At 27.9% G+C, this 17,752-nt stretch overlaps 1 protein-coding gene across 1 annotated transcript in view; it reads right to left on the reverse strand.

The window, feature by feature from the left end:
- Positions 1-7,630: 7,630 nt before the first annotated feature.
- LOC100575365 overlaps positions 7,631-17,752 on the reverse strand; it is an 18,224-nt gene continuing 8,102 nt past the window's right edge. The window contains exon 3 of the mRNA XM_029489772.1: positions 7,631-8,111. Within this exon, the coding sequence (XP_029345632.1) occupies positions 7,662-8,111 (450 nt within the window). The 3' untranslated portion in view covers positions 7,631-7,661. The remainder of the gene's footprint in view (positions 8,112-17,752) is intronic.

A 17,752-nucleotide genomic window follows, 5' to 3' on the forward strand; every position in this document is an offset into this window, starting at 1 on the left:
TTTGACCCCTCTAAGTGCCAACAAATTTTAAAACGATTTTGCAATTAAAATGTATAAAATGTTCAACTTTTATAGCTAAGGATTGAAAATAAAAGAGAAGGTTCCACGCAAGTATAAGTTAGTCTGTAACCAAAAAATCTCAAAAATTTAATAACAAAGGTTTTTTTATAGTTATTATACATAAGTTCAAATTTGGACAAAATTACATATATTAAATAACCAAGAACAACAATTTTAGTTATTTTTTTGTAATTTTAGAATATTAATTCAACTTACCGGTTACCGTATTAATAATAAGTATTATCAATATAAATATAACATCAAATATCCACGCTGACAAACCGTCTCCACTCAGAATAGTTTTTCGTATACAATAATATAACAATATTATATCATTGAATTAAAATTTAAAGCCATTCATTATACAAATGACCTACTTGTAAACTAGCTATTGCATAGTTGTAACCTACTGTTCATCTTTTTACAGCAAATTTACTCGATTTCTCATGTAGCGATTTTCTTATTTTGTTGTAATTCAAAAACGAAGATACATGAAAATTTCATTGAAGGTTTATATTTTCATTTTCTAAACACCATAACATTTTGAAAATATTTTGACTAGTTTTGAGCTGTGACGGACAAGTTTCAGTTTCAATTTTTTAATTTTTTTTTTTTTTCTATAAATATCAATAAAATTGTATTAATTATGTCAAAAAACGTGAAAAATTAAGGCTCCTGATATATTATTACAATTGCAGATGAAAATTATTAAAATACAAAACATGCACGTTTTTACTTTTTTATAATCATTTAAAGTTAAAACTATGACGAAATTTATCAATTAGAAAATATAATATAATGTATCCCTATAAGTTGTTTTTAACCTACAAATATTAATGGTACCTATTATTTTGTAGACTGTAATTCAAGTTCAAATTTTATAAGCCAAGTATTTTCGGACTAGGTCGTGGAAAATGAGATTACAAAATGTTACTACCCACGAACGATCAGAACGTATCAGGGATGTATCATGATCGTCACATTCGACTTTCAAACGAGTGCTGCCCACCACGAATAGCAGCCGACGACAGAAACACTGCGAATGTTCCGTTTATAACGCGAAGGATCTGAATATAAGTAACAGGAACGTATGCCGTTGAACGAGTAAACTATTTGCCGCCGCTTGCACCGCCGACAATACGGAAACCGAAGAACGAGAAGCTACTAGCACGTGCGACCCTGGTACCACCGAGTCAGTTTAGACGGCAATTGTTACATTTACATCATTTACAATAATTTTACATACTATATTTTGTTGACCCCAATTTGCCGGGACATAGCAAATTTTCATTCACTAGTTTCAATAGTGTTGTTAGTTTTGATATTAGAGCGAATTGACTTTTAATCAAACTTTTAGATAAGATCATCTAAGCTTAAGAGTCAGCGATTTTTCAATGTTTGATTTTTCATTAACTGTCTTTGGAATGTTTATCCAAACAAACGATTAAGTTCATTTTTAAATATATTAAATCTTGATAATATATGTTACAGTGTGAAAAAAATAGAATTATGTACGAGACAGCAGTTCTAAATTTTAAAACCTTCTGAAAGATTCTCACAATTTGTCACATGCAAGCAATGATGGGTTTTAAACAAATAATTTTTGAAGTTCAAACATTTTACCACTATTCAATATCTACATTATGACGTTTTCAAAATATAGATTAATATTAAAGCTTATTCATGCCATTTAACTTATATTTATTCATAAAACCAATACCGACTACGTTCTTTGGTCTTTATAATATATCATTGATATATTATATGCGTTCAAAATACTTTGGCTTGAGCTGCAGTTTATAGACAATATATATATTATGTTCTTATTTATTTAGTTAATTAGTTTTCAATTAATGTTGTTTCTCTATCAATAAACTTGAAAATTTAAAACTAGGTTCTCCAAAAGTGGTTTTTACTAACTAAATATTTTTATGGTAGTAATTTTTTTGAAAAGCCTGTTGCTTCCCATACAGCATTTAGGAAATGATAATATTTTGTGAATATTTAAAGTGCTTAGATATTGAATATTTGACTAATAATATTTAATAAATATTTTCTTCTTATTATAACATAATATTGTACTATGTAATTGCATAAAAGTGTCAACTTGATATTATTTAGTTTCCGTAAAAATGGTTTTTGAAAATATATGATTAAAATGTTTTGTAAATGTTTTTTTTAAAACTTTTATATTTATTATTATAGTTGACTATACAGTATACACATTAAAAAATTTCGAAATATTAAGATTGACATTAATAAAAGGTATTTATTTCATATAAATTAATTTATTATATTACATTAATTTAAGGTATTGCATATTTATACAACACATCTATCCACACTGTTCTACGCTAAGTCTTTATTATATTAAAGTTAATAGTAATAATAATATATGATATTATTAATAATATTATCTACAATACTTAATATTATACTATTAAAATAATTTTCAATATGCCCAACTATGCTATGTTTTCAGCGAAAATTAATTCGACCCACGGTATTAGTAATATTAAAATAAATTACTATAGTAGCAATATAAATACTTACCTAGTAAAAAATACCTACTTATTAATAGGTACTTTGTTAATTTAGACTGACTTCCCATCTCTGTTCAAGAATCGTTTGTCGTATACAATGATTTATCATTGAATTCGAATTTAACCTATTCATTACAGAGACTTACTCAATGATGAGATGTACCTACTTTCCCATTTTTTAATTTTAAGTTTTGCGTTTGCTCGTCAAGAATTTAAGAAAATAATAATCCAACTCCGTAGTTTAATTTTTATGGAAAAACAAATGGTCAGTTCAGCCAGCCTTGACTTTTTCAAAACGTCCAGTTTCCAGCAGTAATTGTATAATATATAGGGTAGAGAATAGAAACTACAGGAACCAGGAAGTGTTAGGTATAATTGTATAAAGGTTCACTAAAGTCACACACATTTTCCTTTGGATCTCATTATAATTGAAAGATAATATTATTGATAATCCATTCATATTATTACACACATATAGGTATACATTTATTATATTGTATTATATAAACGTATTAGTTTATCATATATATCATAGTATCTTATACAGTTATACATGTAAATACTCACATTAAATGGCAATGCAAAATTATTTGCATGGGAAGAAAACATGTATTTTTATAATATGAGCACTTATGTTTAACATTTTGAAACTTAATTTCTATCTCCTATACGAGTGGACCAAACAATAATTTAAGTGTTGTGGTTCCTACATAATAATACAATAAATATATTATAAAGGAACCGGGAAAGTCTTAATATTATTCTAGATGATATTATTTTAAATGTCTGAGATGGATAGGTACACAAATTCAATGATGAACTTACAATACTAATGTTTCATTATACTAATTAATTTGTCAAATATTTAATAATATAATATTATTCTCACAATACCTAAAGTAAAGCTCAAAATAAAATAAGTAGGTAGTTAAATATATAATATTACACAAATTCAGTTTTATCTCACTGAGTATTCACGAATCATTACACATTAAATACTTATTCTAATTCTATCAATAATTACAATAACAGAAATGTGCTTGCTGTTAACGGGTTTAAATAATAAAAGTTCAGCAAAGAATGCCCAAGATATATAGTTAACGATAGGTATTCAGTTATTAAACGTTATTTCAACGTTCCGAAAAATAATACTCAGATATCTTTTTTATTATTTAAAATATACGCATAATGTACAATATTATAATATTTAAAACTTAAATTAGATTCTTAAAAATAAGTAAATGTAAATGAATAGTTGTTTTTACTTTTAAGCTACGTAAACTTTTCTTGTCAACGAAATTCAATATCTTAATAACACTTTAAAATTAAATTTCTTTGAAAAATCATACTTAAGAAGTTAAAAATAAAAACAGGAATTTATTTCTTGGTAAAATTCAAATAAACATTCAATATTATACATTAATTCTTATACTTAACACACTTAATTAATTTAATTTCCATTTATCGTGTATTCTTAAATAAACAAGTGTTCTACTTCTACAACTATCTAATAGGTCTAAAAAGACGACTTTAGCATTAACAATTAGCATAAACACTATATTAATTTTTGAAACTTAAGCCTCCACTCGTTCACTTGTACATATTATATAGGTAAACAAATAGTAAGCAACGTAATATTTAATAGGGACCTACAAATTAGTATTTACCAACTGTATAGTTATAAGTTTGGGTAATATAGACTCTAGTTATAAAACCTTTGTGCAATGGTATTATAGGTATAGCTGTATTAGTATTTTACTTTAGTTATACATTAAATCAATTAACTAATATTCTAATAATATATAATATCAAAGGTGGGCATTAACTAGTTAAAAAGTTAAAGTTAAGTTGAAAAGTTAATTTTTTTAAACTTTTTAACTTAACTAGTTAGTTTATTTTATGATCAACTTATGAACTCAACTAGTTTAATTTACAGTTGAAATAACTTAGCTTTTCCCAGTTGATTTTAAAAAAATCCATCAAGTTAAAAACATTTTAAAATTTTTCGTTTATACGTAAATTTTAATATATCAGTAAAAATAAAAATATTCCAATAAAATCACAAACATTTCTGTTCTTTATCTTGATAACATAATTTTGTGTATATTTATATATTTTATTAAGTTGTAAATTATATATTATGCGAGTTGTAATTATAAATGTTTTTAATACAATTAATAATTTTAAATTACAAATTGACAATTGTTATGTTTTAATGTAATATAACTTATATATATATGAAGGTCATGTATTCATCTTAACGTATTATGACATTCAATTGCCATACGATATAAAAAATATAGTTGTTAAATTATTAATTTGAGATGAGTATAGTTTAAATTAGTAAATAAAAGTAAAGTAACAGTAAAAGGGTATACAGTGTACATTATGAAAATAATTCAATACAATTGTTTTTATTATTTATAAATTAGAAACTAGAAAGACACATTCACTTTTTATGTAATTTACATACTAATAAAAAAAAATTGATAAACTTTTTTTTAACTGAGTTAAGTTAATATTTTTTTCTATATCAACTTTTAACTTATCGAGTTAAATTTATAATTTGTTAACTGTTAACTTTTAACTTATAGATCTTGTGTCCTCTTAACTTAACTTGAGTTAATTATTATCATTAACTTGCCCACCTTTGTATAATATTATGATAATTTATAATATTATTTACATAATAATATATAATTGAATATTTATTATTATTTTTATCTAATATTGTATATGACGTCAAGTGAGCCATAACATGATTTACGGGTAGTTATCGATACATATATTCGCCTGAAAGTACATATTATTACCTACACAAGTATATTTGAAGAAATTATAAATGTCACACAAATAAGTACCTATCAATTTTAGTTACATGGTTTCAATTCCGAGAAAAATTATATTGGATATTTGTTATATAATAGTGTGTTGCGCACTGTAGCAGTTGTTAAAAATATGCATAATATAAGTTATAACTTATAACATTATTATGTTAAATTTAATACATTTATTTGAATTTTGATATCACCTATAAGACGATTCAAGCTATTTTTTCACGGAGTATTTCTAGGGCCTCATTTGGTATTAAACAGTTTTCCTTCTAACCAATTAGGTGCCCGTTTAATGTTACATTTTACGTTATACAATGGCAATTATGATAACTGACACTCCGGAGATGCATTAACTATTTTGAACTTTGCGTGAATAACTCTTTTGTCACAACTTGAAATATTTTCGAATTGCAAATAAATGAGTTTATGATTTATATATTTTTATTCGAGAAACGTATATATATTTCGGTCCAACAAATACAGTTTCTCCGTAACGGCTGACGTAGGTAGGTATACTATTATCATCTGGTTTTTTCATATTGAACGGAGCGAATTGTCATTTGTTATCGGTTATTTTTATTAGTTTATCAACGATGTGTTTGTATTTTTACGTGGTTCTTTGGAGGCAGTTAAAAAAAAAACTCGTCAATTTTATCCGACATATCTCTATAGATTGGAAACTGAACACAGATTGACCTTTGCACAGGTAATGTATTCAAAATATCTTAGTTCCTATATATAGCTTCTAGTAAGTATATAGTGTATAAAGTGTCTTGACTCTGATAAAAGCATAAGGGACTGCGCAGAAATCGATAAAAAAAAAAAGCGTCGTCAAGGATCTGAGACCTACTATAACATACAATAAACATTTTTGGATAAATATAAAGCTTCACTAAGAATTACATTTGAGCATATACGTTTTTAAAAAAACCGAATTATACCTTGACTTGTGTCACAAGTTGTTAATGGCTAAATTATTATCTTATAAATAATAAAAATTATTACCCAATAAACGTTATTGTTATATACTAATAATTGGAGTTACTATAGGCGAATTCAGTAAGTGGATATTGTAAATCATGTTATACCCGCAACTACTACCTAAAAAACCAAATCTACCGCTAATTAACACACACACACACACACACACACACACACACACACGATAACTATTAGTATATTAATGTAACATTAAAATTTAAAACTGATCGAATTATTAGAAACTCCGATTCGACTAATTTTACGATTCGATGCATAAACCATTATTTGCATTTACCGCCAAGTTTTACAACTTTTATTTATTCTGGTGTGTGCAGTACAAACAAGAAAAATCTATTTAAATCGCAATGCATAAACTACCGTCTGCAGTCCCCATTTATTCATTGATATTTTATTTCGTTCTGCACATAAAATACAGTTTAACTCGTGGACAAGTAGTAGATGCATTTCAATTCATGTACTATAGTTCACAGTATATACTGCACATTTGCATTTTCATATTGTAAATGTAATATCATATTGTGTTGTAGGAAGGGGGGGGGGGGTTAGAACTAGAAATAGAAACACAGTAACGACGGTTACATCGTGTCGTTATTACGAAGATAACATTATAAGCGAACGGAGCCTTCAAATATGTTTGCTTTTATCGAATTTCAGTCGTCCAAGGCTGTAACTAATTCGTGTGTGTGTACATCGCGTGTGGCGGTGCGATAACGAGCGCGCGTGCGCGTCAGTGATTTGGCGCGCACGTTTACTACCGGACAGTCTACCTGTTATCGTCCGGACCGCCGCCTTGGTCGCTTCCTGCGTGGTTGTCGTCCGAACCACCGCCATGGTCGTTCCCTCCGTGATCGTCGTCAGGATCACCACCCTGGACGCCTCCATGGTCGTCGTTGGTGGCCTTGTTAGTGATGACGTCCACTGTGATAATGTAATTCCACAGCGAGCGGCCGGTCCGCTGTAAACTACCCTTACCAACATCTTTGGCACCGACGGCTGGCCCTGGAACCTGCACTGGAAGCGGCCCTGGAATCGGCTCGGGAACCTGACCTGGAATCGGCCCTGGCACCGGCCTAGATCCCGGCCCGCTCGCGTAGGGTCGTGTCACTGAAGCGATGGCGGACACCGCTGCGGCCTCGGTGGCGTTCATTTCTGCAAAAGTGGTCGCGGTCTGGTTTCCGAAGACCACGCCAAGCCCCGGGTCGTCACCACGGGGCGACCACCCTTATACTTTTCCGTACTTATTCACCACGCAGTACACCATCAGGCTGAGCAGGAACCCACCGGCCACGGCGACGAACTTTGAACACGCCTCGAAGTCATCCTGGCTGTTGTCGTTGATAGCGGCCCGCAGCTGTTCCTGTCGCCGCCTGCTGGCCAGCTTCCGTGCCAGTTCCGGGAACGCCAGGCTCTGAGTGAATGTCAGTTTGTGTAGCGAGTCCGACAGGCTGTGCATGCCCACACTGCCTCTGGTGGTCATTCGCTGCAAGTCCGCAAATTCTGGGTCCGTGGCGTCCGAGTACCGGCCCGTCCACGTGGAACTCCGGCGCCGGCCCCATGGAATGCTGTGACGGTGGCCGCCTGGTCCCCCCGATCCGGGCACGCTCAGCGATGATGCGTCCGACGACGCAGCTGACAGGTTGCCACCACTGTCCACGATCCCAAAGTCACTAACCTGTTGGCGATGCACGGAAACAGTGTAATAAGACAATATAACAACGAAAGCAACAACAACAACAATAATAATATAATGATCATGATCATATTATGTGTGTTTGGGTTCCACCCTTACACCCTCGGAGTTGGTTCGAGTATAATAATGAAAATGTATTACCTAGTAAAAAAAAATGTACCACCCCTCTCTCTAAAAAAAAAATTGCAATTGTGTCAAGTATGAATCTCGTTAGTCGTTATATGTACCATTTCCGAATGAATTACCTACTTATTATTGGACTGCGCACGTTTTTCGAACCAGGCACTCGGTAATTTGCGGTCACTGTTAAATACATTGATGTCAAATACGTCATAATAATTTAGGTTAATGTTTGTTATTGTGTATGATGGGCATGATGACTATAATATATGTTTGTATATGATAAGCTATACCAGATGTGGAACTGTTAAACATTTTTTTTATGTCGAAACAAATTTAAATTAAACATTTAAACATAATATTTCATAATATATTTTAGTTTCTGAGCCGAGCGCTACAATTTGATGTTTTGTTGATTTTACAATGGTGTGAGTTTTTGGTATTTTATTATTCTTTTGGAGCAATAAAAATGCTTTGATTTTTAGCTTTAAGGGTCAACTTCTGATTCTGGCAGAAAATTATATCTAGTTGGTACTTAAGCTTTAGGAGTCAAAATTAATCTACTGCTATTACATTTCACACTTTTCATACTTTTGTTGAGTTTTGTATAATAACTGGAAAAAAAAAACAAAAAAAATGATAGAAAAACAAGAATTTTTACGCAAAACAAGTTTTTGACAAAATTTAATTTGTTTCTTTGGTGTAACTAAATTTTTACCAAATATTTATATTACTATATTCTATAATATTTGACATTTAACATTATTTTTTTCTATAAATATCGAATTTTTACTTGGTCAAAAAGATTTAAGATGCATTACAACTTTCGTCAATAAATTTAAAAAAACAAAACTACAATTTTTTTTTATAGAAATTTCAATTGTATTTGAATGAAATTAAACGAAGATTAACGTTTTTAGTTATATTGTTATTTAAAAATATTTTTCGTTGATACTTGAAACTTTTAACACATATAATTTTATACACATAATGACATTTTCAAACGTAATGTTTTATAAACAAAAAATAATTTCAACCTACCATATAAATAATAGTAAAATAAAATACTTTATAGCAATAACAACATACAATATACTTAGTAATATAAGCTCAGAATCATTTTTCATATAAAATGATTTACCATTTACCAATTCATAAATTCAAATTTAACATAATATGAATAAATTTATATTATTACATTGTATTATAATTTATAATGACTTATTCAAACGATTTGAGACTCGATACCTACTGTACAGCCAAGTGGTCACTTACTTTTCCCCATTTTACAAGTTGTTTTATAAAATGTTTTCATTTTAAAATCACGTCAGTTAGGTAGTTATTTAGCTGTTTTTTTTCATTTTCTTTGTAACCCAATAATGATTATGAAATATTACGTTTGTTTGTTCGTCAGTCGTATTACAATATCGTTTGACAATTTGACATAATGTAAATAATTTAATAATTACCTATATATAAAATTGTTGAGTTAAATTGTTTTTACGGTGTCTCTTATCTTCATTCTCTACTTATCTATATTTTAAATACTTATTATGAGTAGGTAGTAATAATTACATATATAGGCATCTAATAATATTGGTTCGATTATTTAATTATATTATATATTTCATAAATACACATTATTTCAATAGGTAACTAAATTACAAAAAAAAAAAAATTATATGTTTTGTGTTTCTATAATTTTTATTTTACTTTATATATTTAAATACTAGATTGGAAATATTAATGGATGGATATTGACCAAAAATATTTAATTTCCAAACCAATATCCTACAATGACAAATTTAATACGAAATATTAGTAATGACGTTCAATGTTAATGTGTACAGTTTCGTCTTATAGGTATTTAGGGTAATATAATATTATGATAATATATTTATGTCACATACCTACTCACGTCCACATAACGTAATCATTCTTTTCGTAAAATGGACATTCAGTTCATAAAAAACGATCATGCCATGCACTGGGTTTTTGAATACCTACATAAAATGAATAATTTGTGTCCGTCACGTTAGTGGGATAAGTCTTTTTTAGACATCACGAAATGACTAAAAACATATACTATATTTGGACAACTTTTCATGAAATGTATATACCAAATGATCGCATTGCGTAATAATTGATTGCATTATATTCTCTGGACATCCATTTGATTATTTATTACTAAATTCAACATTGATAATTTGCACTAGCGTTATACACTTTTCTATCAAAAAATCTAACTAATTACCCGTACACCTTTTTTTAGGTAATTTATGCTTGCGTTTGTTCTGAGTAACTAACATCATTATATAATTCATATTGTTACTGTCCGGATTTTTCAGCTGATGAACCAGCAGATATATATAGAACATTAGTTTATATAAGAGCTTGCAGAATGGATGATAATACATTTAGATATAATGTAGTGTACCTATAAGACTGAAAAAATACAGAGACAACAAAAAATATAGATTTATACTTACTTTATAAAAAGGTCAATTTCATTCAACATCTATATAGCGCAAGTGCATTTTCAAATGCTATTAAAATCGATAAAATACCATCATAAATAAAGACAAATAATTAAGGCCACGTGAAAAAATCGTTGAAATATTTGAAGGACTAGGTTGTTGTAATTATTAAAATGTTGGTAATAAAATAACAATAAATCAAAGTCCAGATAATGATATAAATTGCACAATGTTATTCTTTAGTACATAATCATTATATCTACTGAACAAAAGTTTATCAAAATAGTAAACACATAATGTTTAGTATGAAGTTACAACTTTTATTTAGTATGAACAATATACAAATTTAACGTAAGAGGTAAAAAAGAAAAAACCCCGGTTCAAACAAAAAAAAAAATAGAAATAATTAAAATATTGTATTGAATAACCAGCCTACAGTCTACATTTATTTAATGGTTTTTCTATACAACTTTAAACAATTTTATACATTGACTAAACACATCACCAGCAAACTATTTTGTTAAAATTAGAAATCTTAGAACTAAATTTAAACTCAGAGGAAATAAATAATTATTCATTTTCATTTTCTATATTATGCTAAACCATAGTTATAAATTTAATAAGTATCTCAAGTTTTTAACAAACAGAAAAAAACTTTTAACATTTTTTTCAGTTAGTTACTAAAAAATAAAATAAGAAAAAAATAGTATAGCAAATAATAATACGAAAATATTTAATGAATATTTTTATAAAACTGAGTTCCAATTAATTTATAGTCGAGAGGAAACGAGATGAGACAGTGAGTTGTCAACTCTAAAACAGTATCCAATGGTTTGAGTAATTCTAAGTATATATAATACGATACACGGGAGATTGTATCTGCTATTGAAGTACAAGAGGATCATAATATTCTGAAAATATAGATATAAATTAAAATGAAATTTTTAACACCTAACAACAATACTTGAATAAAAAAAAAATGAAATGTAATACTCTGAAACAGACAACAGTGAAACTTATATTATACGGTAAAAAAAAGTAACATATTGTTTATATTTAGAAGCTTTTTAGCATATTATAATATTATATAGGACGTAATTGGTTTTAATTACATTATATTGCATTATACAGTTTATCATCACGAGTTATAATTTATCAATTTTTATCATTTTATTTCAACATGTTTGTGCTAAATTATTGTTAATTTTTTTTTATTATTATTAACGAATACGAATAAAATGTAAAAGAAAGTTATTTATCACTGCACTAAGCACTTTAAATAACTAAAATAAGTAGGTATATTATATTATACAGCTACTGTATATACCACATTCAAAAGAATGTGTTCATATTTTTAAATACAAAATATACCAGAAATGTATTATTTTTAAATAACTGGGACTTACATATAATCGAAAACATCTATAGGTACCTATCGTTGTTTTAAAATTATTTCTAAATTTTAAACAAGTTTTATTATGTTATAATTTGAATAAAAAAAAGACACTGGTACGCGTATTTTTAAATGCAATAATGTACTTGAAATGGTGAAGTTAAAACCCCTTAAAACTTTTTTTTTAATAAATATTAGGTGTTACGTTAGATATACCTATGTAAAATGTAAACAAAATTTAGTTTACGTATTTGAGTATATTTCATAGCAAATATTAAATAAAAATACACACAACACACTATATATAGTAACAACTAACAAGTTTGAAGCAAATGGAAAATATACATTAAAACCGTAACAAAATAAAATACTATCTTTAGTCGTTATTCAGACCATATTTTATTTCATTACAGATACCGCACACATATAATAAACATAAATAAATAAATAATAAAAAAAAAATAGTCTTGAATATAATGTCTAATAAACTTTTGATACAATACTACAAGCTTCGAATTTTATGGTTGACTTGACTACTTTACCTACTTAACTAATGAAAATATTTAATATCAGATGTAATAATAATATATTAAGACTCAAGTTAGATGGAACGTATAATGTAATGTATTATATAATAATAGGTACATAATATTTCAATATATTTCAGACTGTGTTTCAGGAAAAATATTTTTTATGTATTTTATTGTATTATATATATATAATATATATTTATTACATATTATTATTATTATTATGACAATTATCATGTCACATACTCACATAATATATATATACCTACAATTCATTTGTTGATCTTATCATTTAATTAAAAGTTTTCTATTACTTGAAATGTATACCATTTTATTTTTTTACCGAGAAATACGAAACAAATGTCAGTGAGTGGATACAAAAATTAATTTACTAACTTTCAAATCAAATATATAAAGTACCAATATACGATACTGTACAGGTATTATACATACTGTTTATTCCACTATGTAAAATTCCAGTGTATATTTCATAAAGAAGTATCCACTTCACACCTTTTTTCTGTATTTTAATAAGCAATGAAAAATGGTTTCGATTTCATGAAATGAGATAAGATTTTATAAGAAGTATCTACACTAATTTTAAAAGAGAAAATAGTATTATTACTTAATCTAAATAATCATCAGTATATTCAACAATTTGATTATAGACACAAATATATTAGGCATATAGATTATATTTATTGAATCATTTATCCAATGATAAAATATATGATATGGACAAGTTTAACTTTTAAATATAACTTACTTAAATTTGAATTTATTCGCACGTCTACTTAATATCATATTTACTATATTATATTATATTAATCTAGTATTTTTTAAGGGTGAAACTGTAAAAGAGATATGTTGCACTATAAATACTTTAAAATATAATATTATACAAGCTTTGATATTGTCAGTCAAAAGCTTAATAACCCGGCCTTGTCCGGGAAAAAAATGTGATTATTTAACTCCTTTTGGGTGTAATTCGCTGTGTATATGGAAGCAAAATCATATTATATTTTAATTTTTAGCCGTCCTCCTCGTGAGTCTCACTTATGGTTATGGAAACAGTATATCATCAGGTAAGCAATCTATCTGCGTTAAATTGCGGACACAGCGAGGTGGGTGATAAAATATAGCCCATAACTTTGTAGTTGAAAAAAATGTTTATACAGTGTACCACCTAAAATAGTATTAAAGTCATAGTTGATAATCCTGGATTTTTAGGTGTATTTAATATTTATATATTAATATATTTTTACGGAAAAATTGTAATTGTATAACTTTGTGAAATAATAATTCGCATATTTAACCTGCAACTAAAGTCAACCATTAATAAACAAAAAAAGTTTCAATTTCCACCGTGAATCTTAAGATCCCTGTTTGACCCCCTCTTTAAAATGCGAATATCAGATAATCCTTTTTTATTGTACATATAGAACCACTATTCCAAATATCAGGCTCGTACGTTTTCTACTTTAAAACTAATATTGTATAATTAAATTAGATAATGCTTGATGGACGGTGCCACTGTTGTATTCTTACAATCCCTAATTTTCTTTTTTAGGGGTTGAATTTCCAAAATCTTTTCTTAGCGGATATCTACTGTCTTAATAGCTATTTATTTGCGCCAAATTTCAGCCAGATCCATCCAGTGGTTCTGGCTAGGCGATGATGAATCAGTCTGGACAACCAGTCGATGAATTTTTTCCATCTTTACCCATTTTACCCCTCAGTTGTCCCGGCTGTGTGGTTTTTTTTCATTTCTACCCCTTTTAACTCTTTTAACTCCTGCAGGGGTTGAATTTTAAAAAATCCTTTGTTAGTGGGTGTCTACATAAAAAAAAACTACGATCAAAATTTCATACTCATAGCTTCAGCGATTCCGGCTAGGCGATGATGAATCACTCAGGACAAGTCATTATACATTATATATAGATATGCAATGAATACTTATATTTTATATACATTACCTACTTGAAATTTAATATTTAATTCAAATGTATATTTTGTTTTTTTAACTATATAATTGATTTTATATAATTTATATACAAAATGGACGTTAAATTGTTTATTAAATAGTAGTACATAGTACCTACCTAGGCAGATAAATTTACTTTTTATCGCCTAAGAGTAACGCTTTTCTCATTTAAAAAGGATAATAAAAATAACAATAATAATAACAATAAGTAATATTTTTTTTCACCTATACACGATAAGAAATAAGAATATATCATAAAACAAAAAGTTAAAGTCAATTTCGATTGTAATATTACATAATATAAATGAATTTGTTATTACCGGCATATTGTAAAATTAATTTAGATGTACCTATAGAAGTATGATTGACCCACGTTAATTTCAAACCATTCCAAAACTGACAAAATATATTAGCGAGGTATAAAAAGTATTCGATTATGTAATTCAGAGTATATATTTTTTTTAAATATGTTAGTTTAAATACAACTATTTTAGTGATAGACACAACTAAATGGGTCATAATAACGATACCTACTATTGTTACTATGTCGCCAAAACGGTATTGACCACAGTACGACTACCTAACGAAAAACGACTTTATTAACTTTAAATGTGTATGCAGTAACGATTTATTTGTATTAAAATTCGTTTGAAAAACCTAATCAATTTGTATTTAAGTAATTTAGGAGAGCAATTTTCCACTGGCCCATATAGGTATCAAACATGTTAATATACGTTTACAGTGGTAAATGTGATTACGTGAAGTCATGAAACATGTTTAATGGTAATATTAAATATTAATAACTACAACAATTTCGTAGTAAATAACTATACGTAAAAGGCTAAACCACATAATCAATGCAAAATGTGACGGGCACTCATGGGAAATACAAATATTTAAGTAGAATTGATAAATTATTGGTTCCTACTACCTGCAAACAACTGATAAGATTTAAATAAAACTAGGAAAACTATACAAACACGGAAAAGCAACTTTAGTTTATTAACACCATATTGGGGGTCTTGTAATTGTTTGTGTCGGCTATACTTTATGTATAGCTATAGTATTTTTGCGTTTTCGATAGTAAACATCTAGATTGAGGCCACCGAAAATGGGTTACTGAATCCCAAGGGCTTGGCGTTCGTCATAAAATGTGAAATAATATTTTCGATCACACAATATTTGTATGGTCGTGTGTAAAGCTATGACTAGATTAGTCGGGTCTATTTATCAGCAATAAGATACAGAGTGATTCTTTTAACAATGAAAACTCATTATTCTAAAAGTATATCTAACTATTTTTGTTTTTTTTAACTTTGTGATATAACAATTTGAGATTTGTGCAATTCTATTATTTTGATATATAAATATTAGATATTGAACAAATAGCTTTTTTTACTGTGAAATATTATAAGTTTTGATGAGCGGAGTAGAAAACTTGACCTCTTCACTCCTCTTATCAGTTTTATCTAAATGGTTATAGCTTTTTTTTTAAAGTAGCATGCTACTAGATAGTTTTGCTGTGCAAGGATGCTATATTTTATTGAGAATTTAATGATTTAATAATTATAGATAGATTTTTAATATATACATATATTATTAATATGCATTTATATGACGATATACGAAGCGTTACGCAAAAAAATTGGTTTAGAAAAAAAAAGTTGTATCCAGCTCAATAAACATGTAGGTACCTATATGTTAAAAAAAAAATCATAAGATAATATTTGATACCTATTTAGTTACTATATAGGTATAGAGACTTTTATAGAAGTATTCTGATTATGTAATTAAAAATCAAAATCGATAACCCGGCTGTTTGACCAACAAACTATTACAGGAGTGACAAATATGGTGAATATGTGAGAATTGCGTATGAGTTTCTTAGATTTTGAAATAAAAGAATGAACTTTTCAAAATAAATTTAACACTTCTAAAAATAATAAGGAAGTGCGTTCTCTGTCAAAATAATCACTCTGTAGAAACAAACAACGAACAATTTCATGTATAATGTATATTTAAATCATGTAGATTTTAACATAAAAACATGAATATATTATAAAACATAGCATTAATATCTGACATTTCCGATATATTTTGATGTCAACCACGAAAACTTCATAATGTAACATTAAACATAATGCAAAACAGCTAGTGAGCTATAAGATTATAAAACAGCTTGTTAAATGTTAATGAAAGGAAATAATAAATAAATTTACATACATATCGACACATAATATACCTATATAGTATAGTTAGCAAAACACTGAAGCAATAATTGTAATACAATTATCTGTAATTTTTATTTTCAGCAAGTAGCTAGTGCCTATGTGTTTAGATAGAAGGGCTTCAAAAATATCCTGTAACCCACTCTCATCCACGGTACGACTTATTCTAGGGGGAAAGTTTTAATTTTTTAATTTTTTATACCTTATGATATTTTAGACTAATCAATTTAATGACCAACCAGCATAATACATGACTTAGTTCAAAATAAAAACTGTTAGAGAAACTTTCTACTGAGCGCATTATTTATTAATAGTTTAGTTGATAGTGAAGTATATATCACCTAGGGTTTACCAATATTTAGCTTATACTTTAATGATGGTATAAACATATGTATCGATATTAATTTACTACAATAACATTTTTTGTATTAAATAAACTGATGAGACTGATGAGTAACATTACAAAACGATTTTCAATTATGAATACTGGAAATATTTAAAATAATCTTAAAATTTACAAAAACTAACTGAATTAGTTTATACAACATTTACTATTGTAATTTGAATTATTAAATGCCGTAATTCATTATTCAAATTACCTACTTAACTGCATAATTTTGAACTTTTATATTGAGTTATTTTTTTTTTATCTATTGTACTATCTCACCATCACCACATTTTTCTCATATCGATATTCTATATTAGAGTTTATATATCTAAGGATAAAAGGACTACCTACCAATGGTTTAGATATGTGAAAGTAATACAGAATACAGGAGTACAGGATATGTACGAAAGGGTAACGACGAGAGTGAAAAGTGTATGTGAAGAAATGGAAGAATTTAGAATTAGAGTCAGTGGCGTCATTTGGGGGGGGGGGTCCCCTTGTGA

This window comes from Acyrthosiphon pisum, chromosome X, assembly GCF_005508785.2.
Source record: "Acyrthosiphon pisum isolate AL4f chromosome X, pea_aphid_22Mar2018_4r6ur, whole genome shotgun sequence".
In the NCBI taxonomy this organism is placed as follows: Eukaryota; Metazoa; Arthropoda; class Insecta; order Hemiptera; family Aphididae; genus Acyrthosiphon; species Acyrthosiphon pisum.